The sequence below is a fragment of the Neofelis nebulosa genome, chromosome 8, assembly GCF_028018385.1.
Source record: "Neofelis nebulosa isolate mNeoNeb1 chromosome 8, mNeoNeb1.pri, whole genome shotgun sequence".
NCBI classification, from domain to species: Eukaryota; Metazoa; Chordata; class Mammalia; order Carnivora; family Felidae; genus Neofelis; species Neofelis nebulosa.
The window spans coordinates 136,000,177-136,024,627 of NC_080789.1; the positions used below are offsets into that span (position 1 = coordinate 136,000,177).

The 24,451-nt window shown below is 43.4% G+C and overlaps 2 protein-coding genes across 4 annotated transcripts in view; one reads left to right on the forward strand and one right to left on the reverse strand.

The window, feature by feature from the left end:
• KIN (Kin17 DNA and RNA binding protein) overlaps window positions 1-19,885 on the forward strand; it is a 41,381-nt gene extending 21,496 nt beyond the window's left edge. The window contains exons 8-13 of one of the 3 annotated variants that reach the window (XM_058681941.1): window positions 648-777; window positions 3,338-3,388; window positions 6,397-6,465; window positions 7,368-7,467; window positions 9,142-9,242; window positions 12,964-14,006. In XM_058681941.1, coding sequence (XP_058537924.1) covers window positions 648-777; window positions 3,338-3,388; window positions 6,397-6,465; window positions 7,368-7,467; window positions 9,142-9,242; window positions 12,964-13,032 — 520 coding nt within the window. In that variant the 3' untranslated portion in view covers window positions 13,033-14,006. Of the gene's footprint in view, window positions 1-647; window positions 778-3,337; window positions 3,389-6,396; window positions 6,466-7,367; window positions 7,468-9,141; window positions 9,243-12,963; window positions 14,007-18,695 lie in introns of those variants that run through there. The other 2 variants (XM_058681944.1, XM_058681943.1) reach the window with 2 other exon arrangements.
• A 1,663-nt stretch (window positions 19,886-21,548) lies between these two features.
• The window catches only part of ITIH2 (inter-alpha-trypsin inhibitor heavy chain 2), a 35,050-nt gene continuing 32,147 nt past the window's right edge, over window positions 21,549-24,451 (reverse strand). The window contains exons 20-21 of the mRNA XM_058681948.1: window positions 23,541-23,652; window positions 21,549-21,824 (exon numbers count right to left, since the gene is read on the reverse strand). Of these exons, the coding sequence (XP_058537931.1) occupies window positions 21,677-21,824; window positions 23,541-23,652 (260 nt within the window). The 3' untranslated portion in view covers window positions 21,549-21,676. The remainder of the gene's footprint in view (window positions 21,825-23,540; window positions 23,653-24,451) is intronic.

A 24,451-nucleotide genomic window follows, 5' to 3' on the forward strand; every position in this document is an offset into this window, starting at 1 on the left:
ATCTGCAAAGGCATGAGACACGGCGTAGCTCAATCAATAACGAGTTGTTCAGAATGGCCAGTGTATATAATAAGTTAGAGATAGCATTCTTGGGCCAGTGGGGGCAATTTTATATTGCGGTGCAAATTTTAGAATTTACACTGTCAATTCTAGGCAGGCGGGAGCAATCAAAAATTAAGTGACCTGTTGAGATTTTTGCCTTCAGAAAATAGAACTGGCAGTAATATGCGAGACTTCTTTACACGCATCTTACTTAGTCCTTGCAGTGAGCTATGAGTCGGGTCCCATTTTTATCCTGATTTGTAGATGAGGAACTCAGGTGTAGAAAGGTTAATCGCTCAGTCAGAAGCAGAAGTCTCCTTAAACCCTGATCTGCCCAACCCCAAAGCCACGCTGCCACCACTCGGCCGTGCTGATCACCGTTGGCGCCAAGACAAGGGGTGAGGGGGAGGAGGGCGCTACGGCGGGACAGGTCACGTGTTCTCGCGCTCACAGTCCTGTAAGGCATAGAGACAGGTCCTTTATTGTTTCGACTGACCCGTTGTAAATGAATCGTGTAACAAATCTTTCCTGTGTTGTTCTTCTGCACGTTGGAAAGCCTTCTGTGCATAGTGTCTGTTAACAGGTATGGCTCTTCTTTTCGCCAGCTCCTTGGGACCGAGCGCGTTGAAGACAGTCGGGAATGCGGCATCAGTTAAGCGAAAAGAATCTTCCCAGAGCACAGCTCGATCAAAAGAAAAGAAAAAAAAGAAATCCGCGCTCGATGAAATCATGGAGGTATAGTTTACCAGCCGCGTGTCGACTTTTCAGCTGTTAGAGGAACGACGTAGTTCAAACTGAGGAAGGTTAGGTAGTTTTGCCAGTTCTTAGATTACTGAAAGTCAAAAGATGTGTAGACACTGGGCTAGGGGAGGGGTGTAGATCAGATGGAACTAAAGGAGTTGGAAGCCCCCCATCAAAGTTTATTTTCTCGCTTCAAGTGCTGCCTTCAGAACTCTCCGTGTGCTCACGGTCAGTGGAATTCAGGCAGAAGGGCTGCGGCGGGGTCGAGAGCAGGAAGGAGCAGCTCTGTTTACCTTCCGTGGCTCAGTGAGACTGGCGTCCTCCCTGGATTCCCGCCCACCACCCTGCGCTCTCCTGTCGCCTCTGACTTCCATTTGCCACCCCCTGGCCAGCAAGAGAAAGCCACGACGTACTTTTTATTTGACTGAACCTGATGCCAGGCCTATGTGATGAATCACTGAAAACCTGTGATTTGGGATCCGGGGCCAGACTTTGGCCCTAAATCTACCTGCAGCTCTAGAGCAGTGCTGCAGGAGGTTGTTAATATATTCCCTTTTTTTTCCTTTAAGTTTTTAAATTATTTATTTATTTTTTATTTTATGTATTTTTCTTAATATTTGAGAGAAAGAGAGAGACAGAGCACAAGCAGGGGAGGGGCAGAGAGAGAGGGAGACACAGAATCGGAAGCAGGCTCCAGGCTCCGAGCTGTCAGCACAGAGCCCGACGTAGGGCTTGAACTGTCGAACCACAAGATCCTGACCGAGCCGAAGTCGGACGCTTAACCGACTGAGCCACGCCAGTGCCCCAATATATTCCTACATCTTCCTCTCTCCCTCTCCACACATAGCCTTACCTGATCAATCAATTTGTGAACCAAATAGAAAAGGAGAAGGACAGGTGAAGAGAAAGAATAAATGGATATAAGAAGCTAACTTTTTTTTTTTTTTCTGTACCATCATTTCCTCTAGTCTCCCCAAACCCTCCTCTTCAGTTGTGAAGGGTTGAGAGGGAGCTATTTGGTCTTCCCCGTTACTGGGCGCTCCTACAATGCAGGCCAGTCTAAAAAGTTGAGAGTGTGATATAAAATGTATACACTAGGAGATACGGTCGCTCCGTCACTGAGCAAATACTGAGTTGTGTTATGTGCTGGGCATTGTGCAAGGTCCTGTGTCTGTATAGTAGAGAGCAAAATACAGTCCTTGTGTGTCATGCTAGTAAGAGGGACGTCCCACGAACAAGTGAACCAGTGAGTGAGTTATGACAAAATGTTAAGTGCTAAGGAGGTCAGAGGGCGGGCCGTGGGGGAGAGCTTGGGAAAAGGTGCTACAGCAGGGAAGATCTCAACCTCAAGCATTTGAAGGAAAGATCCACGTGGCTGGAGCGTGATGAGTGTAAGAGTGGTAGCATTTGAGGTTCGAGAGAGGACGGGGAGTGACCTCTTAGATGTCTTAATAGGCCATGGCTGAGTTTCTGAATTTAATTCAAAGTCAAATGGAAAGCTACATCTACCCGCTTGGTGAGACATGCTAAATTTAGAATGCTCTTTGTTCATATTGGAAAATTGGAGAAATTAAAATGAGACTTATTACCAACCAAAGAATTGCAGTGTTGTGGCCCCTCGAAAGTTGGTACTTAGGGTTCACTTAAGACAGCTGGGGAAGAAGGAGGCGTGATACAGCCCCACAGCGACCAGACGGCACTCTTCTTTTGGACGCCCTTTTGCTTATGTCGCTCCAGGTTATATTTTTCTTCCCCTATATTCACAGGATTTATTGTCCTTATCAGACAGAGAAGCCCCTTTTTGCCATCAGAGTGTAGATAGAACTAACCATGCTGTGCAAAACTGGTATTAAGTGTGTATTAAGGTGCTTGTTTTAATGTTTCTTTATTTCGAGAGACAGCATGAGCAGGGGAGGGGCAGAGAAAGAGGAGAGAATCCCAGGCAGGCTCTGCCCTGTCAGCACAGAGCCGGACACAGGGCTCGATTCCATGAACCATGAGATCAGGACCTGAACTGAAGTCATGGGTCGGACGCTTAATCCACTGAGCCACCCAGGCACCCCGTGTTATGTTTTTACCACAAAAACATTGCTTGTTTTCCAGCTCATGACAGTCACGTTGGGGGAAGAAGGGAGGGGGCAGTATAGCGCTGGCAGATGGCCTTGAAGTGTTGACCAAGTAGAGGCCGCTTGTATTTGTTTTCTTGGTCAGTTGACTTGCTTTATCACATGTTATCAAATCAAGTTCATTTGTTTTTTCTAAACATTTTATTTTTAAGTAATCTCTGCACCCAACATGGGGCTTGAACCCATAACTACAAGATCAAGAGTAGCCCGCTTCGCAGACTAAACCCGCCAGGTGTCCCCCAAGTGTTTTTTTGAAATCAAAAATTAATTGCAAAAAAAGTTTATTTGTATTTGTCAGAGCTTGTGAGTTACACGGAGCCCCTTTCAGGCATATGTTTTATGGTGTTCTTTTGTTAAATAGAATGGTATTTGAAATAAATTAAGGATTTTAATGAGAGAATTCTGTGAATGTCTTATGTGTTCTACAGATCGAGGAGGAAAGGAAAAGAAGTACCCGAACAGACTATTGGCTACAGCCTGTACGTATTCAGCTGGAGTTCTCAGGTTCTAAATGCTTTTTAAAAAGAGCGAATGATTCAAAGAGCATTTGGTATAAATGACTTAAGTTTCTCAAACATACTTAAATCCTATGGATAGACCTTCCTGCCTTTTCATCCGATCTTAAATTATCAGTTACACCTGTACTAGAGAGTAACTTCCTGTTTATAGGCTGGTGAGACTCCTTGAGTTTAATGCCAGATTTGTTTGTGGACATCTTGAATTGAAACCTGGAATCGTTTCCAGTGTTTGCTAGAAGACAAGGGTTGTGTTTTCAGAAATGGGGCTGAAATGTAGAATTGTGAAAGCAGAAGTATTTGTTTTCAGTTTGCAGCTTATTGAACTTAGATTATCCCTTTAGGTACTTTGTTGAACAAAGGTGGTTTTAATTTTACAAACTCAAGTAGAGCTTTGTGTTTTATTGTGTATTTATTGTTCTATTGTTTTAAGATAATAATTTTGAAATATTTAAATAATTGCCAGAAATTATTATAGTTTGCTGATGCTCTGTTTTGAGCTTAGATGTGAAATTTTCGGAAGATGTTCAGGGTGCCTTCATTATTCTTTGAGAAGCTGGTTTGATCAGTGACAGGAGACCGAAAGGTAGTGAGAGTGTGTCATTTAGATAATTTTGATTAGAAACATAAGGTTAACAATAACCTTGATGGTCAGGAAGTCGTGAGCTCTCATTCAGGTCTTCGTGGTCCTTCTCCCTCTAGCTTGAAAACTCAGATCAGTGATTTCATGTCTTAGTCTGTGGTCTTCTACCTGGGAGGCATTTCCACCCGGTGACCACAGGAAGCATCGTGCAGTAATTCAGCTAACATGGAAATACTTACTGTGTTACATAGTGAATGAATCCTTTGTATGAATCACTTCAACTAATTCTTATATGAGCCCTGTGAGGTAGTTATTGTTATGATTCCCATTTTACAGGTGAGAAAACTGAGGCAGAAAGCATTTGGGGGATTTCCCCAGGGTCGCAGAATAAGCACTTAGCCAGCTCTCTCTGGCAGTCTCATTCGGCAGGCTGTGCTCTGAGCAAGTGAACGTGCTGCTTCCTGTGATGTCTCAGGCGCCCGGACTCCCCGGCTGTAGCACGGGTCGGTCACGATTAGTAAGGGATGGGCCGAAGGGAAGTTTTGTGTGTTTTCTCCATCACAGTAGCTAGTATTTGAATATTAATAGTTTGATTACTGTTCATGAAAATGTAATCAAGAATTTAGTCGAGAGGCGCCTGGGTGGCTCGGTTGGCTAAGCCTCCCGCTCTTGACTTCAGCTCAGGTCATGATCTCACGGTCGTGGGATAGAGCCCCTAGTCGGGCTCCACACAGGGCATGGAGGCTGCTTAAGGGTCTCTCTCCTTCCTCTGCTCACTCACGTGCTCTCTCTCTCTCACTCTCAAAAAAGAAAAGGAAGAAAAACAATTTTTTTTTCCTGAAAGCAATTGTTCTTACCCAGAGAGTAATTCGCAAATCTTTAGAGAAGTGTTTTTTCCAAATTACATATGTTTTCCTACTATCGCCATCCCATCTCGTGGGGTGAAATGCATATTCTCATCAGTCTCCTAGGTGATTCTGATGTTCGCCCTTCCTTACAAACCATTGGTTTAAAGGAAAAAGAAAGGAAACCAAAAGCAAAAGCAAAAAAAAAAAAGACAACGCTTTCTACGTTTTAGCTAGTCCAAAAATTCTCTTCCCATTGATAATACTTCCAATTCAATTATATTTCCTGTTTGATAATTCTCTTATAACAAATTATTCAAATTCTCTTCCTACTTCCTCTTACGGAGTGTTACATTCAAAGGGAGGGTCAGCCAACAGTGCCATGATGATTCCATGTGTCTCTTATGTTGAAATGGGCAGTATGTTTGTTAAAATAACCAGCAGTCCCTCGAGCTAGATCGGAGAGCTTTAGTGTTTAAACTGAGTAAAGAAATATTTTGAACTGATCTATTGTGTGAGCAAGTGTCAGTAAGCCCAGTGATGTAATAAGTTAGCTTCAGATTATGAGTGTGTACCCATGAGGGCCTTTGAGAAATTGAGGCCAGAAATACTCTGATTAAGTCAGGGAAGCTGTTTTGGCATCATTTGGCTTCACTTAGAAAGTCTTCGACCGTTCACGTTTTCTCTTAAGCATGTCTTTCTACAGTTCCACACCCTCCCCCCAAAGTCCTCACTGAATTTTGATTAATATAATTTTTGGCCTGGCTTAGTGAAGTACTTGTGACCATCTAGTACCTCTGTTATATTCACTTGAAGTAGCAAATTCAGAATCGCTATAGTGACTGTAGCATGAAGTCAGGCGATTTATCTTTCCCAATCCGCCATTAGACAGCTAATCTAAATCAGCAACATGATGATAAAGAAGCAAACCCAGAATGCACAGATATGAAATAAGCCTAGATTTCTCTCCCACTTGAGAATTAGATGTTCAGAAGAACGATACTTTTAGCTGGAGCTAATCTGGAAGAATCCTGTGTGTATCAAAAATTCAGAGTAACATCACGAGAAGAGAACATTTTGGAAAAATGTCATGCGTAAGCTCAAAGACATTTCCCTGCAATTCCCAGTGAGACTTGCCATCCGAGTTTTTACCAGCACTGAACACCAACGGTATAATATCTTTGGCACCTTTCACTTCCTTGAATGGAAAGAAAGCAGCTCTCTCTGAAAGACCTAGATTAACAGGGTTGAGACTGACAGGTGAAAAGTCCTAGATTTCAGGGGACCTTCAGTGTGGAAATCAGCCTCGAGACAGGTATTTTCTCCTTCTCGTAACCATATCGAATAAAGGAAGAAAGAAGAAATAAAAGGTCACTAAGGGAACGTTTTGCCATGATTGGAAAGGCTTAGAACACTCGGATTTTTTCCTTAGCAGAGCAGTTACACTTTGCTATGATTTTTGGCGAGCATGGTTTAAATGAAGGAGTGAAACAGAGAAGATAACTTCTGTCTTTCATCTTTATTTTTTTGTTGTTATTTTCTAGGAAATCATTGTGAAAATTATAACCAAAAAACTCGGAGAGAAATATCATAAGAGAAAAGGTGTTGTTAAGGTAAGGCTGTGAGGCTGTGAGTGGACTCTGTGAAATTGACCGAATAAAGCCTTTTTGGTATTCCTGAAAGGTCAAGTCCTCAGGGCAGAAGCATTGTGTCTGAGGTTCTTGATGGTTCTGTAGAAGGAGAGCTGACTTCATAATTGGCAGAAAAATGATTCCTTTGCAACCGTAATTTATATTTATACATACCGTGTGCTTTCCTCCTGGAGTAAACAGTATGTATGAAGTCCCATGGGTGCCATGTAAACTCCCTCACTCACTGTGCAGGCCTTGCTAATCAGTGAGATGCATCCTCTTTGTTAACAATGGGTAATAAATATGATTATGTGCCTGGAGTTCCAAGGAGGGCTTCCTTGTTGTGTTTTGCCTGGGAGACTTTCAGCCGCTCTAAGATTTGAAAATTTGAAAATCAGCGCTCCAGTCCTTTTCCCTCTTTGCCGTCCCCTAAGAGTTTTATTCTGGCACCCAGCACTGTGCGTGCGTAAGTGCCCTTGTATTGTACTCGAAGCTGAGCATTGTCCCTCTCGCTGTGTGTATCAAAGTCTTGTTCTAAGAACACCGACCAGTCTTTTATTCTTTGCAGATGAAAAGCCTCACTCGGCCTTGAACTGAATTCTTTATTAGGAAGCATAGAACCACTATCCTGTATACCTGAAACCAATATGTAAAACTGTGTCTTAAATAGACTGGAACTAAAATGGAAAATGTAATGAAATTTAAACAAATTTTAAGAAGCATAGAAGTCGTATATGGAATCTGTAAAATAGTGTCATTGATAGGAGGAGTTACTCTTCCCATTTGACTGGAATGCCGTTTGTTTTCATCTTACCTATTTCTGTCCTTTGAAGTTTGTGTTCACGTATTTCTGCTACTATAAAAGTGTTGATTTCACATGACAGGAAGTAATTGACAAATACACAGCTGTCGTCAAGATGATCGACTCGGGAGACAAGCTGAAACTTGACCAGACTCATTTAGAAACAGTAATTCCAGCACCAGGTAAATCTTTCTGCAGACCATTTAACCTGTATGCTATCGAAATGAGTGATTCCATCCTTAAAACCATAGTTTTTGACATTACTGGGTAGTTGTAGATGGGTTTCCTTTTTAGAAATCTACAGCTGCCAGTGTTAACTGATGCTCTTGATTTCAGGTGACGCGGTGGGTTTACCAGTCCTCTGCGAAAGCGCTTTTGTGGCATGAATAAGTTTTCCCTTCCTAAGATCCTTTTTCTCTGAAAGCAAAATACAAACTCATAGGGAAAAAAAAGTCACTCAGATGCAGGTTATTGTTAATATATCTCTTTAGCTGCCTGAGGTAGTGAAGTAAAAGTCTCTGCTGTTTGGCTTTTTCTTTTGCTTAATGGTCTTTATCATTTGAGTAGTTCTGATATCTCGTTCGAATGCTGCTTCGGTTGGGTTGCCTGCCTCTGACCCGACCCTTCATAGTGACAGCACAGTGATCGTGTTAGTCTCCAAAACTGCTTATCAGGTCCTTTATTCTTTCCCTGGAAAATAAAACTCATTTTATGGTTGAAAAAAAAGAAATTTTTTAGCTTTAATGAGATGTAATTGACATACGATAAATTGCACTTGTGTAAAATACACAATTTGATCAGTTTTAAGACACGAATACTCTCTGAAACCATCCCTACAATCAGGATAATGAATGTATCCATCACCCCCCCCCCCTGCAATTTCCTCACTCCCCTTTATCCTTCCCTGCCACCCCTCCACTGCTGCCTCCCATGTCCCCAAGACAACCACCTTTCTGCTGTCTGTCACTATAGATCAGTTTGTTTCTATCTAGAATTTTGTATGAATAAAATCATACCATGTGTCTTGTTTTTTGGTCTGGCTCTTTCAGTACGTGTAATTATTTTGGATTCGTGCCTGTTGTCACATGTATGTGTCTGTAGCTCACTTCTCTCTGTTGCCAAGTAGTGTTTCCCGGTGTGGATATGCTACTTCTTGTTCATTCAGTCACCTGTTGATGGACATTTGTCTTGTTTACAGTTTGGGGCTGTTGCAAATAAAATTTCCAAGAATATTCATACGCAAGTCCTTATATGGACATACGGTTTCTCCCCTATTAAGAAGATACTTAGAATGGCTCCCTCATAGTAAGAGCCAAAGCAATCTAAATTTCTTTTCCTTTTTTTTTTTTTTTTTTTTTTTTTTTGTGTTTATTTATTTTTGAGACAACGCAAGAGACAGAGTGCAAGCAAGGGAGGGGCAGACAGAGGGAGACACAGAATCTGAAGCAGGCTCCAGGCTCTGAGCTGTCAGCCCAGAGCCCGACACGGGGCTCGAACTCACAAGCCGTGAGATCATGACCTGAGCTGAGGTTGGACACTTAACCGACTGAGCCACTCAGGCACCCCAGTCTGAATTTCTTTCTAATGATTTCTGGGCTCTGAACATTTTCCCTTCCACTCCTTGCAGATTAAGTTTCCTCTGACAAGTGGAAAAAAACGTGAGGAGTCTTAGAATGCTATAGCGATCAGAGTATCTCCAGACTATACTTTAGAGTATTGCAGAGTTCTGAAATGATTAAGAACTCAGAGGGGTTTTGTTTTTTGTTCTGTTCATTCACTGTAATTGCATTTTGCTGTAACAAAGTAGAAGAAAGAAGCAAACATTTCTTTGCGTTCAGTGTTCTATTCTATCGTAGGAAAAAGAATTCTCGTTTTAAACGGAGGCTACAGAGGAAATGAAGGTACCTTAGAATCCATCAATGAGAAGACTTTTTCAGCTACCATAGTCATTGAAACTGTAAGTACGTTTCCACAGAGAAATTCCTAAAGGGCTTTAAAAATGTGCCATAGTTCTTTTTCATTGGGTTGGTCTTTGTTTTAGAGCTGGGGTTTGTCGTCTGTCTTCTCTCCTGTTTGGAAATCTGTAAGCTTAGTCTTTGTAACTCTGCCATTGCTGAAGGATTGTATTTTCTGATTTTAAAAGAAATGCATATGTGGCTTAGTCCACTTGAGCCGGTGTAACAGAATATACCATATACTGGATGGCTGATAAGTAAATAATTTCCACGGTTCCGAAGGCTGGAAGTCTAAGAATAAGACACTGGCTGACTTAGTGTCTGGTGAGGGCCCACTTCCTGGTTCATGTGTTCTCATATGGTGGAAGGGACAAAGCTCTCTGGGGTCTTCTTTACAAGGGCACTAATCCATTCATGAGCACACACCCCATGACCTAATCACTCCCCAAAGGCCGCCCGCCAGATACTGTCACACTGGGCGTTAGGTTGCAGCTGTGAATTCTGGGTGGGACACATCCAGTATAGCAATGCTTATTGTTTTAAGACCTGAAAAAGACAATTTAATATAAATAACTTTAAAAATTACCAATAATTCTCCAGCCAGATAACTCCCTTTAATATTTTGACCTGTTCCTTTTCAGTCTTTGTATTTTACAAAATTGTGTACAATATGTACAGTTTCACATTCTGACTTTTTTCTTTCATATCCAGTATAAAACTCAATTTGACATACAATTAGCGGGGAATATAGAATCAGAATTAATGACGGGAAAAGCCCAGAGATCACTATTTTAAGGTTTTTTTTTTTTTTAATTTAATTTTTTATTTTTTAAAATTTACATCCAAATTAGTTAGCATATAGTGCAACAGTGATTTCAGGAGGAGATTCCCTAATGCCCCTTACCCATTTAGCCCATCCCCCCTCCCACAACCCCTTCCATAACCCTCAGTTTGTTCTCCATATTTATGAGTCTCTTCTGTTTTGTCCCCCTCCCTGTTTTTATATTATTTTTGTTTCCCTTCCCTTATGTTCATTTGTTTTTCTCTTAAAGTCCGCATAGGAGTGAAGTCATATGGTTTTTGTCTTTCTCTGACTGATTTCACTTAGCATAATACCCTCCAGTTCCATCCACGTAGTTGCAAATGGCAAGGTTTCATTCATTTTGATTGCCGAGTAACACTCCATTGTATATATATACACCACATCTTCTTTTCCATTCATCCAGCGATGGACATTGGGGCTCTTTCCATACTTTGGCTATTGTTGATAGTGCTGCTATAAACATGGGGGTGCCTGTGTCCCTTTGAAACAGCATACCTGTATCCCTTGGATAAATGCCTAGTAGTGCAATTGCTGGGTCAGAAGGGTAGTTCTATTTTTAGTTTTTTAAGGAACCTCCATACTGTTTTCCAGAGTGGCTGAACCAGCTTGCATTCCCATAAATTTTTTTTTAATGTTTATTTATTTTTGAGAGACAAAGAGAGACAGACTATGAGCGGGAGAGGGGCAGAGAGAGAAAGACACAGAATCTGAAGAGGCTCTAGGCTCTGAGCTGTCAGTACAGAGCGCGACGCGAGGCTCGAACTCACAAGCCGTGAGATCATGACCTGATCCGAAGTCAGACGCTTAACCGACTGAGCCACCCAGGCACCCCCAGAGATCACTATTTTAAATAGTCCTTCCTTTCTTTCGTAAAGGATTAAAAGGTAGCAGAGATCAGTGAAGTAATTTCTGGAAATCGGATGTACAGGTCAAGTTGTTGACTGAAGTAGACTGGATGGCTCACTGACAGTCTGTGGGCGCCCCAGTGAGGCCTGAGATGTCTCCTGAGGGAAGGAAGGGCCTGAAACAGGCTTTTCCGTCACCGCCTAATGCGTTTTGGAACTCTGAATGATGGGGCAGGGACTCTCCAAGTGAAATCCATTTTCACACCCAGTGTAGGAAGTGTCAGCATGTGGGGGGTGGGATAAGAGACCCCGCGGAGAGTCTGGTGACCGTCCTGAGCGCTCTCCAGGACTTGGGCTCGTAACTGCCCACTTTCGTGTGTTGCCTGAAGGGGGTCGGAGGCATCTAGACCCATCTCTGGACTGCGTTCCAGAAAATCAGGTGGGTCCTTATTTGAAAGACACCACATTTAAGTAAATGGAGCATTTTTTCCCGGTCTCTGTCTACACGAATTCAGCAACTGTGACTGACACAAACTAGAAGGGGAGAAAAGGAAAAGGAATCTCTCTGTTACTGAGAAAGTTCTCCATCTGACTAAATTAATAGATTGAGTTTTGTTTTTTTTTAACTCCCATTTTTCTCTCTGACTCAGGCAGCATAAGGTCATGGAACATGTAGCATTTCCTTGGAAACGATTCTCCTGCACTTTTTAAATTCATAGCAGCATCCAATTTAGATCCTGCCTCAACTCTTGTTTTCATCTCAGGGAGACGCAAAACAACTAATTAGCACTGAGGGCTTTCTGGGTTCCATCCAGATACCTTCGGGTTAGCCTGGTTTTCACGGACTCGTTTCTTTCCTCCCTCGCCGTGACCCCACTTGGGCCTTCCTTCTGAGCTTGCGTGGCTTAAAGAGCTGGGCTGGGGTAGGACTAGGAGGCGTGCGCACAAGAGGCTGGCTGACTGTGAAGCGGCAGGTACTTTTCAAAGAAACCTGCGTATTGTTTTTCCTTTGGCAGCCTGCCCCGCCCCATTTAAAAGAAATGTGTTTGTGTGTGCGTGTGCACTTGTGTACGTCCCCACAATTGCTTCAAGTCGTTGCCGTGAAACACACAAACTTCCCGAGTGATTTCTCCTGCTGTTTTTATCCCTTCCGACGTCTTCAATTATAGCATCAGTATCAAAGTCTTTGAAATTTACTCGTTTATTAGGCAGATTTTTATTTATTTATTTATTTTTACATTTTTTTTTAAACGTTTATTTATTTTTGAGACAGAGAGAGACAGAGCATGAATGGGGGAGGGTCAGAGAGAGGGAGACACAGAATCTGAAACAGGCTCCAGGCTCTGAGCTGTCAGCACAGAGCCCGACGCGGGGCTCGAACTCACGGACCGTGAGATCATGACCTGAGCCCAAGTCGGCCGCCTAACCGACTGAGCCACCCAGGCGCCCCTAGGCAGATTTTTTTTTTTTTTTTTAACGTTTATTTATTTTTGAGACAGAGAGAGACAGAGCATGAACGGGGGAGGGGCAGAGAGAGAGGGAGACACAGAATCGGAAACAGGCTCCAGGCTCTGAGCCGTCAGCCCAGAGCCTGACGCGGGGCTCGAACTCAGGGACCGCGAGATCGTGACCCGAGCCGAAGTCGGACGCTTAACCGACTGAGCCACCCAGGCGCCCCTCGGCAGATTTTTAAATAGCTGACGAGTTATTCAGAAAGTCTCAGCCTTTTAGCCCAGCTGTTTGCCTAGTTGACCAAATGAGCGGCTCCCTTCTTACTCCCCGATTTTGTGTTCTTCTCATAAAAGCCTACCTGACCGTGGGCCTTCACACTTGATAATGAAAGAGGCAACCTGAGTCACGCTTTATCTGGGAACTTGTTTCCATTGAATACAGTCATTATTATATGTTAAAAAGAATAGCATTTTTAAAAGCATTGTTAAGGGAAGGTGTGATTCTTCACAAACAACGTGAAAATCTCACTTCAAGGTTAGAGTCATTATCATCATCATCATTTAAAAAAAAATTTTTTTTAATGTTTATTTATTTTTGAGACAGAGAGAGGCAGAGCATGAACGGGGGAGGGTCAGAGAGAGAGGGAGACACAGAATCCCAAGCAAGTTCTAGGCTCCGAGCTGTCAGCCCAGAGCCCGACGCGGGCTCGAACTCACAGACCGCAAGATCATGACCCGAGCCAAAGTCACTCAACTGACTGAGCCGCCCAGGCGCCCCAGGAACAGCTCTTTTCCAAGGGGCGATTTGTGAGGAGCCCGGGATTCTTCCAGCTCGTGTCTCCGTCACCTTCACCGAGTGACTTTTATACTTACCGTGCTCTTGTGCTTCAGATAGGCCAAGGCCGAGCGTGCTGGGCTGCACGTGCGGGCAGCGTAGCCTGGCCTGGAGGTGGCCCGCGTCACTTCTGTTCACCTCTGAGGCTGGAGCTCCATCTCATGACCGTACCTCACCCCATAGGGAGCCAGGGAAAGTGTCCAGGGAGCAGAGGAGATACGGAACAGCCAGCAGGTGCCTGCCACAACGTGTAGGGATAGCACATTTCACACGTCATCGAAGAAACCGTGGCGCTTCCTAATGAGAAGGCCGTAGAATATTTTAAAAGTCACAGTCATACGGACATGTTAGCTGCTGTAATGGTGTTGTAGGGGTATGGGAGAGACAAATTTGGATCTTTAAGTGTGGTGTCATTTTCTTGTCTTGTAGGTATATGTGTGTTTTTAATCTTTTCTTCAATCATTTTAATTTGTAGGGCCCTTTAAAAGGACGCAGAGTCGAAGGAATTCAATATGAAGACATTTCTAAACTTGCCTGAGTTTGAAAATTTGTTAACACATTAAAATCCTAAAGCATCAAATTGGTGTTCACCAAGGCATTATAAGACTCTACTGTGTTAGGGTGTTTCTTTTGTATAAAGCAAATGGATTTATTTAAATATTACTGTATAGTTGTTCAGCTAAGCTTATAGAAAAATCGAATTATGTCTCATGAAGTATCAAAACAATGTAATTTTGTTTTTACTGGTTTGGTTTCCTTTGTAATATTGCCTTAAAGATTTTTTATCTTCATTAAAAGAATGTTATCGTAAAGTGTTTTATATAAGACAATTTAGAATCGTGTAGAGGAAATCCTTCATATACTCTATAGTTGCAGTGGTAAAGTTGAACTATAAATCTAATTACACTTTAAAAAGTCAGACTGTAGAGTCTCAGCTTTATTGAGATAGAGTTCACGCACGATATCACGTACAGTTCGGTGGCTTTTAGTATACGTACAGAGATGTGCACCCATCATCACTATTTACTCTTAGAGCATTGTCATCGCCGCAGAAGGAAACCTTGTGCCCGTGGTCTCTCCCTGTCCTCCCACTTTCCCCAGCCCCTGGCAACCACTAGTCTACTTTCGGTCTCGGGGACTTGCCCGTCCTGGACATTTCATATCAGTGGAATCGTAACAACAGGTGGTCTTTTTACGAGTCGCTTCTTCTGTGGAGCATTGTGTTTGCAACTTGCACCCACGTTGTAGCGTGTACCAGTGCTTCCCTCCTTTTTATTGCTGAGCAGTAGTCCACCGTATGGGTCCACCACAGCGTCAAAATCCGTTTGTCAGTTGACGGACATTCTGGTCGTGTCTGCTTTGGGGCTCTTAGGAGTAATGCTGCTGTGAACGTTTGTGCGCACGATGTTCTGTGGACACGTGTTCATACGTTTTCAGTGCCTAGGAACGGAGCTGCAGAGCCTGACTGTAAGTCATGGGATGATGTTTCTTTATATTTAAGAGAGAGAGAGAGAGAGACAGGGTGTGAGCAGGGGAGGGGCAGAGAGAGAGGGAGACACAGAATCCGAAGCAGGCTCCACGCTGTAAGCTGTCAGCACAGAGCCCGATGCTGGGCTCGAACTCACAAGCTGTGAAGTCATGACCTGAGCCGAAGTCGGACGCTCAACCGACTGAGCACCCCCCCCTGCCGGGGCACCCCTACCATGTTTAACATTCTGAGGAACTTCCAGCCTGTTCCAAAGTGACTGTACCATTTTACAATCCCATCGACAGTGTTGAACTGTACATTTTTAAATAATAGATCAGTGTATTATTTAGGGATGCAGAAGACAGGAAACTCAGCAAATACTTGGGTTATGTAAAAAATATACATATATATGTATATATGTGTATATATATGTATATGTGTATGTATATATGTATATATATATGGATATTTTTTTTAATAAATAAATTGATGGCTCATGCGACAGAAGGAGCAGATCCGGGCTTGCAGTGGGGTCCAGGGTGCAAACAGCCTGGTCGGGCTTGGCTCCCGCGGCCCCGGCTTGGCCTGTGTCGGCCGTGCTCTCAGCCCCTCTCGACAGCAGGATGACCTCCAGCGTCCCCGGCCTCCTGTCTCCCCCTTCTCCCCCGGTTCAGACAGAAGACTGGAACTGAGGCCAAGACACATCACCCCACGGGCAAGGGTTGGAATATTGAGATGGGCCAGACCTGGGTGGTTCGCCAGCCCCTAGGCCGTCTCTCTCAGACTTAGCATCAGGGATTGCTGATCAATTCTGTCGTCAGAAGGCGGGAGGACCCGCCCGCGAACAGAACCGGAAGATGACGGCAGCACGAGATGCAGTAACGGGGCGATGTCAGTAGCTTTGCCAGCTCTGTTCTTCTGGGATAAGTTCAAGTGTTTCTGGACTAACTGGACAGCACAGGAATGTGGAAAGGAACCGGGTGTTGGAGTTGAGCAGGCTTCAAATTGAATGTTGGCTGTTCTGTTCACCAGCTGTGTAATCTTAGAGTGTTTTTAATGTACAAATTATCAAAAAAAAAAAAAAAAAAGTGTCCCTGCAGGGTCGTTGTGAGAACTACAGAAAACACACAGGAGGTGTCAGACGGGGAGCCGCGCATCTGTGGCCCCGCCTGGCCTGGTGTTAATCTGGCCTGAAGAATTTCGTTAGGGAGAATGGGTCTCCCTGGTCAGAACAGGTAAGTCAACCTTGACGAGATTCCTCCCCCACCCCCCACCGCCAACCTGTAAATTCGGAGTCAACCTCCGTAGGAAAAAAATGTTCCATCCCTACCTCCCACATTCTGATTCTTTTCCCCAACATCTTCCTGAAGTTATCCCAGAATGAAACAAAGTAGCGTAACGGATGTTAAATTTAGCATTTAAAAATCCAAAGCACAAAAATACGACTCTAGACGACAGGGCCTTTATCCCCCCCCCCCCACCCCTGGAAGTTCTTAGAGGCCAGTAGTGTTTTATGTTATCCACGGTGACTGCAGATACCTAACGTCAAGTTTTCTATGGGCTTTTTTTTTTTTCCTTTCTTAAAACATCACAAGCTACTTTTGTTTACATAGACTTTTTTTTTTAACAACAGTTTTAAGCTCACAGCGAAATGGAGCAGAGGGTACAGAGATTGCCCATAGATCCCCTGTCCCCACACACACCGCCTCCCTCACCACCCACATCCCCAAGCAAAGTGGTACGTTTGTTACAATGAACCTATGATAATGATGAACACATCGTCATCATCCAAAGTCCATAGTTTAGGGTAGGGTCACTCTTGGCGGTGTCCCATTCTATGGGTTTGGGCAAGTTGGTAACGAAATGAAATGTATTCACCAGTACAGTATCATACAGAACAGCTTCACCAGGCTAAAAATCCTCTGTGTTCTCCCTGTTCGTCCCTCTCCCCCCACAGCTCAACCCCTTGGCAACCACTGACTTTTTTTTTTTCTTTTTCTGGCTCCGTATCTTTGCCTTCTCCATAATGTCATACGGTTGGAATCGTATAGTATGTAAGCTTTCCAGATTGGCTTCCTTCACTTAGTCACATGCTCTTAAGGCCTCTCCATGCCTTCTCATGGCTCGATAGCTCATTTCTTTTCAGCGCCAAGCAATATGTCTCTGTCTGGATGTGCCACAATCCATCCACTCCCCTGCTGAAGGACATCTTGGTTGCTTCTGGATTTGGTCAATTACGAATCAAGCCGTTACCAACATCCGTGCGTATTTTTTATGTGGACATGTTTTCAGCTCAGAGTAGATGCCAACGAGTGCAGTTGCTGGATGGTAAGGGGAGGGTGTGTTTGGTTTTGTAAGAGACTGCCAAACGATCTTCCAAGTCGCTGCGCCATTTTGCATTCCCACCAGCAAGGACTGAGTGTTCCTGTCGCTCGCGTCCTCACTGGCATTTTGTGGTGTCGGTGTTTTGAATCTTGGCCCTTCTGATAGGTGTGTAGTGGCATCTCGTTGTTTTAATCGGCATTTCCCTGGCGACCTGACGTCAAGCATCTCTTCATGTGTCTATTTGCCATCTGTGTTATCTGTGGTGAGGTGTCCGTTCAAGTCTTTCGTTCATTTTTTAATGGGGTTGTTCATTCTCTTATTGTTGAGTTTCAAGAGTTCCTTGTGTATTTTGGATAATAGTCCTTCATCAGGTACGTCTTTTGCCAGTATTGTCTCCCGAAGCATGGCTTGTCTTCTCATCTTTTATTTTTATTTTTTATTTTCACTTAAAATTTTGTTTTAATGCTTATTTACTTTTGAGAGAGAGAGTGGGGGGGGGGGGGTGGCGCAGAGAGAAGGAGACCCAGGATCTGAAGCAGGTTCCAGGCTCCGAGCTGTCAGCACAGAGCCCGACATGGGACTTGAACTCATGGATCGCACGATCGTGACCTGTGCCGAAGTCAGATACTTAACCGACTGAGCCCCTGTCTTCTCATTTTTTAGATAGCTGTTTTTCATCATTTTGCTTGAGGTCCTATGAAATTATTGGTAATCGTGTCTTGGGAAGTCAAATTCCCTGAGTTTTCATTGGGAATGCCACTGACTCCTACTGCCTTCCTTTCTGCCTTTCCTTGCCTACTTCTCCCTGTCCGCTTTTCCTGTCATACTTGAGTAAATTCACTGAACAAACATTTACCGAGTTCTCCAGTAGGTAAGCCGTCACAGTATGTGCTGTAGATTTAAATGTGAGAAGCAAGTATAGACCCAAGATGTGTGTTGTGTAGGAATTGACAATGGTCAGAGAACTGATACTCAAATGAAATGATTGGCCGATAAAGAGACACTTGACCATCTGGGACAGCTACTTAACAATCCACCTTAACTTTGCTGGGCCTCGGTAAGAGACCATGAACTGATATCAGGATACACCTCGGTGCCTACTTTGCCAAAGGAGAACCACAGGATTAGAATATGAATCAGCCTTGATTGATAAGTTGGTTATTGGCTTGACTGAAATGCTCTCAAATATTAAGCCGCTAATACAATTAAAAGGAAGCATCCTTGATTTTTCTTTCTTTTACATAGATATTCCAGAGAAAGTCACCAGCGTAGACTTGGCCGGTGTGAAGAAGTGTTAAGAACGGTAACACGAAATTCTTAACGGCATTTTTATGTATTCGGCACGCATAAGCATTATTTAAGCATTTTTATGTATTCAGGCAGCCAGGTAACTTTCACTCTGATCTTATTGGGTCTTTGGAGCGACTTTTCTCTCTTTCAATTGGGATAAGGCTGAAGAGAAAAATGCCACTTTTTATGGTATTAAGCGATCCTTTGAAGCATGTTGAATGGTTTGCATAAGGTCTCACACCAGTAGGTACTAAAATAACTGCTGATTCATGCTTCATTTTTACTACACATCGAGACAATCTTTAATTTCCTTTTTTTAATTATTATTATTTCTTTGGAATAGGTAACTCTTTTCTTTTTTCTTGAAGCATGGGCTCCCATTTCCCTGACGGTAAGATATATATTTGCTTGGTTTAAGGGAAACCATTCGGATTGATATTTATGAAAAGCTTTGAAGATAGGCTACAGGAGTCCTGAAGATGATTGGAAGATAGGGGCCCTGCGACACCCCAGCTGAGATTTACGGTGACGACCTACTCCTCTCTACAGAATTACGTTCTGATCAATCCCTACTGGGTTGCAGAATGCTCCAAAGAATAAGCAAGCGTAATACAGGCAATTGTCAGGTTGTTTTCCTTTATTGCTGAGAGCACAATACTTTCAGAAACTAATCAAGAGGTAAACAGTGGAAGAATCTCTTCCTTTCCACTGATCCCTAGTAATTTGGTTCCTTCATTTGAAATTCAAAATGGAGTATCCATTTGTAACTCAAAATTAATTTTATAGAGAAGGCATATTTCTGGTCTCAATGGGGACGCATGGACAGCATTAATACAATTTTAGTTGCCTTATTCAAAACGCCAGCTATTAATGAAAGTTTTGGTAATTGAATAACATGGATTTGACTTTAAATCTAGTTTTGCAGAACTGTGTCGTTCAGCATCCTGCACGTAAATATACAGCCTAAGATCTTCATTGTTATTTTTAGAGCTACAGAGCACATGTAAAATACTAGGAATCAGACTAAAAATATATCTAAAGATAGTAGTTTTAAAGTCTAAATTCTTGCCAAGTAGCAGAGTTAAGTGTGAGAACCTACTTTTGAAGTTTGTGTTACATATTAGCATTTTAAGATCAGTATTTTTGAAGTAGAAAACGGAAAACATGGAGTAGACTTTTAATGTACCATAGGTGCCACAGATAAAACTAAAAGGCAGTGACATTTACCTCTTCAGCACTGAGCTTACCTATGGATTCTAGAAATATCACATTTCCTTGCTATTTTACAATTAGACCAAAAGACAAAAACTTGATTTTGTAAATACAGGTTGAGTGTGTAAAAAGAGGCAGTTTTGTGTACTTTCTAAAGTAAAAATAACTTTTACCAAATTATGGAGAGAAAGCTTCATAAAAATGGACGTGTAGGGGCGCCTGGGTGGCTCTGTCGGTTAAGCGTCCGACTTCAGCTCAGGTCATGATCTCGCGGTTCGTGGGTTCGAGCCCCGTGTCGGGCTCTGTGCTGACAGCTGGGAACCTGAGGCCTGCTTCAGATTCTGTGTCTCCCTCTCTCTCTCTGCCTATCCCCTGCTTGTTCTCTGTCTCTGCCTCTCTCTCTCTCTCTCTCTCTCTCTCTCCCTCTCTCCCTCTCTCTCTCTGCCTATCCCCTGCCTGTTCTCTGTCTCTCTCTCTCTCTCTCTCTCTCAAAAATGAAACATTAAAAAAAATTTTTTTAATGGACGTTTAAACAGTTTTTAAGTGCAATTTTACCACTTTGACCTTTGAAAATATATCCTAATTCTAGAAATTGATTTTTAAAGGGAAGTTATAAACAAAGGAAAGTACAGACTTACAACAAACCGGATTTGCACCAAATCACCCAAATCCACTATATTAATGCAGACATAATGAAGTCCGATTTGTTGTGTATTGATTCTGCCTTATAAATGTCATCAGCCTTTTGTGAGGACGTAACTTGCTAGTTAATTTATTTCAAAATGCAGTCTAATCATATAAGATTTAAAATTACTCTCAGGAATTGCTTAAATACAAACAAAAGGTACATAAGGAATACTCAGGAAGCCTCTGTGTTCAAGATCATTGAATCTGTGTGAAACGTGTTGCCACATAGGGGTGACTTCCAGAGAATTTGGACCTATGATTGTCTCAGAATTCATAGTAACATTAACACTAAGTGAAGTTAGCCGTGTGAGTAACATCCTGAGCGATTTTAAATATGCAAAGAATTTGGGAATAACAAAATCTCCGAGGCGACCTTAGAATGCCATCAGGGAAGCAGGACTGTTACGAGAGGTCGTAATTTAATAAGCAGACACCTACCCATTTGTATCATATCTTATCTGGAGGATAGCTTTGAGAACAGAAACAGGTTCGTGAACTAAGGCCTTGTCATGGTTCACTATAGGTGTCAACTTGGCCGGGCCATGGGGTACCCAAAGAGTTAGTCAAACACAATTTGGGGTGTTTCTATGAAGCTGGTTTTGGATGAAATTTACATTTAAGTCATAGCCTGAGTAAAACAGGTGGGCTTCCCTAAGCGGGCCTCATCCAACCAGTTGAAGGCCTGAGTACAACAAAAAGGATGAGCCCCCCCCCCCCCCCCCCCCCCGCCAGTAAGAGGGAATTCTCTAGCTGCCTGCCTTTGGATTTCATTGGCAGCATGGATTTTTCCTGCCTCATGGCCTTCAAACAAAAACCGGCTTCCCCCAGATCTCCTGCCCCATCAGTCAGCCCATCCTGCAGGTTTGAAACTACCATCCTTTATAATGATGTGAACAAATTATTGTATAAATCACCCCCCCCCCATATATATATATGCATAGTTCTGTTTCTCTGGAGCACCCTGACTTACACAGTCTGCACGGACTAAAAAGGATCTCTGAGGCCAACAGTGTGGAGGAAATGTTGGCCAACCACACTGGGCCATCGCAGGGACCGAGGCAAGCCTATCCCAGCAACTGGCGACAGGGCTTTTGCCGCTGCAAAACAATCAAGATCAGGCAACTTACCCTGTTCTTACTTGACGTTCGCCAAATAACCTTCTCATAATTGAACATCCCACGTACCTGATAGCATCAAAATATACTCAGCCTACAGGGCTGAAGACCAGACCCTCGAGAATAATGAAATCATCACAGAAAATGCCAAGTTGAGGGCTCCATCTGGATGCCAGCGGGAGTGGCCAAAGCAGCTTTTCCTTTGCATGACCCTGATTAACGCGTCTTAACATCTGAAAACTCGACAAAATCCTGAATCTTCTTTGCAAAGTATTTATTTTCCTCGGCTGTATTAACAGGTTTTCTAAACCACCATGACATCTGGTTACTGGAAAGGGGGCAGGGAAGGGCCGTATATACGTATCATTTCCAAAGCCACACATCTTTAAGGCCTTTGGAGAAAGCTATAAAGCTGAGGCACAAAGTAATCCTTGTAATGTCCGTCGATGAAACCTTTCCCGCTGTTATGCACGAACCAACAGGAAACCTCTGTTCCGAACACTCGATCTGTTCGATAGTCCTTCTGTAGGCCTCTGCGGGGAAAATGGTGAGTATGGTTAGACTTGGCCAGCTTGCGTATCTGCAAATCTTTGCTGTTCATCATGCCCCTCCTGGTGCTGTATCTGCTCACGCCCACATACCCCCACTCCCCAAGCTGTACAGAACATTCTCTCGAGCTTGGTGTTGGAAGGACAGAGAATAAGCACTGCATCCTTAGATAATTCAAATAACCCTTTGGAGACTGACCAATATGTAGACTTTTCCAGCACGGGAAAGAGTGCAAGTTAACGTCCCAGTGGAAAGAAAGCGGGAACCAAATGCTGAGCCGCTGTGGGCTCACCTCACACGTCCCCTGCTGAATGAATCTTCACTGTGAGGGTGAGTGTTCTATCTAAGGGTGATGCCAGCTGTTTCTGAGAAATCCATGCTCCCACTTACAGGACAAAGAAGCCGATGATTTAAAAAGCTGTGTGGCCTATTGTCACTAGTGAGCTTTAAAATACGGATGAAAGCGCACGACCCCGTCCACCCCGAAGCCCCCGTCAACTCAGTCTCAGTTATTTATTTCGAGGTGCTTCCAACAGATGAACTGGAGGCCCGACAGTTACCTTTGTCATTAGAGTATAGCAGGTGTGCGTTTACCAACCTAGATAACTTACTTTACTCTTATTACTGTGCTCGCCATTTCCTTATCAAACATGCTCACCGACGCCCACGGGTCACTCACTGGTCTCCAGTGAGCCAAACCTCACCAAGAGCTCGTCGTTTTACTTCAAAAATCTATTTTTGTGGTGGTATGTATGGGTTAATTATTACTGCAGTGTCATCACTTACTGATGTGGAAGCCAAGGACATTTGCGGGCAAAGAAAGTCATTTCTTATAAAGCAACGTTGATTGCTTTGTAAAAAAAAATAATTTAAAAAAAAGGCCAAAAAAACCCCACAAAAAAACCTGCTTTAAAATGATATCAGACAGGCACAGGGGAGACTGCTGTAAAGGACTGGGAGAAATTTAAAAGATTGAGAAGAATGTAAACACTCACGATGCTTTCCAAGTATAGAATCCTCACTTTGAACAAAGCATGCGGAGATGGTTTGTGTCAGAAAAGCTACACAAAAATGCATTTGGTAGATTCATACTCAAGAAGAAGGCTGCAGTTTTACATAAAATTATACATTCAGGGACTCCTGGGAGGCTCAGTTGGTTGAGCGTCCGACTCTTGGTTTTGGCTCAGGTCATGATCCCAGGGTCGTGGGATGGAGCCCTGCATTGAGCTCTGCACGGAGCATGGAGTCTGCTTAAGATTTTCTCTCTCCCTCCGTCCCTCTCCCCTACTCAGGTTCTCTCTGTATCTCAAAAAAAAGAAAAAAAAAGATAAGAAAAATAAAAAATAAAAAATGTATATATTCTCTAGCACTGTGGTTCACAGGCATTTTTATGATTTCCTTCTTTGATCAGCTTTTTCAGTAAGCCAACTGGTGACCATAGGGCTTGTAATGCAGAGGATGAGACCAATGGCTTCATTTGTCTTGGCATTTTATGGCACCTCCTTATCTACCTGGTCCCTATTTGCAGTTAGGCTGGCGTCCCTGCAGTGGTCTTATACAGATGTCATGTGTGTTTCTCCCTGATGAACTGTTTCGTTGGACATAAGTAACGCTTGAAATAGCTTTTCTTGCTTCGCTCATTTCTGTTCTAACCCCGGTAGGAGCTCTCTGGGTCGCTGCTATATGCATCCGAGGCCTACCTGGTGACAATCAACCTGTGTCCCTTCACTTCCATGCTCGCCTCTGGCTTCTCGGGGTCCTTCCCTGGTCGCTCATTGAAGATCCGGATCTTTGGCTCATGCATGAACTGGCCTAGTGACACAAAGTCCAGACTGATTTACGTGGAACCCACGGGCAAACAAAAACAACAGCCTCATCATCATTGGATCCAAACTGCACTTTGGTCTCCCTCTAGAATTTCTGGGGCCGAAAGACATACCGAGAGGGAAAAGGCAGAGCGGTGGGAGGGATGGGTCCTTCCCAAGAGCAAAGCAGGCTGCTCACCCCACACACGAGGCTGACCCACTGGACGAGAAGTGGAGTGGAACGCCCTGTGGCTAGGGGTGCGGGTGAACACCTGTGAGCACAGCTCAGATCGTAGAAACAAGGTTTGTGATGTCATAGTCACATGCTTCAACCGAACTGTTCCTTAGAAGGTTGGGGTGCCTGGGTGGCTCAGTTCGGTTAAGCCAACTGATTTCAGCTCATGTCATGATCTCATGGTTTGTAAGATCAAGCCCTGCATCAGGCTTTGCGCTGATAACACGGGCCTGCTTGCGATTCTCTCTCTCCCTCTGTCTCTGTCCCTCCCCAACTCACACACGTGCTCTCTCTTTCTCTCAAAATAAAAAGACATTAAAAAAAAAAAGTTCACCTCTCTTCAGTTACAAAAAAAAAAAAATCTTCAATGTATAATTTAAAAATTGAAAACATTTCTCTAACTTTCCCAGTTAGTGATGATGAAATCCCGCGTCTGGGATTACCCGCACCAGCAAATGGTCTTGGCTGTAGCACAACCCAGTCACCCTACCCTGCAACGTAGGGTTGTATTAATCGTGTTTGTTACTTTCTGTATATTATGATTTGACATCTTAAAACCCTGACCCACTGG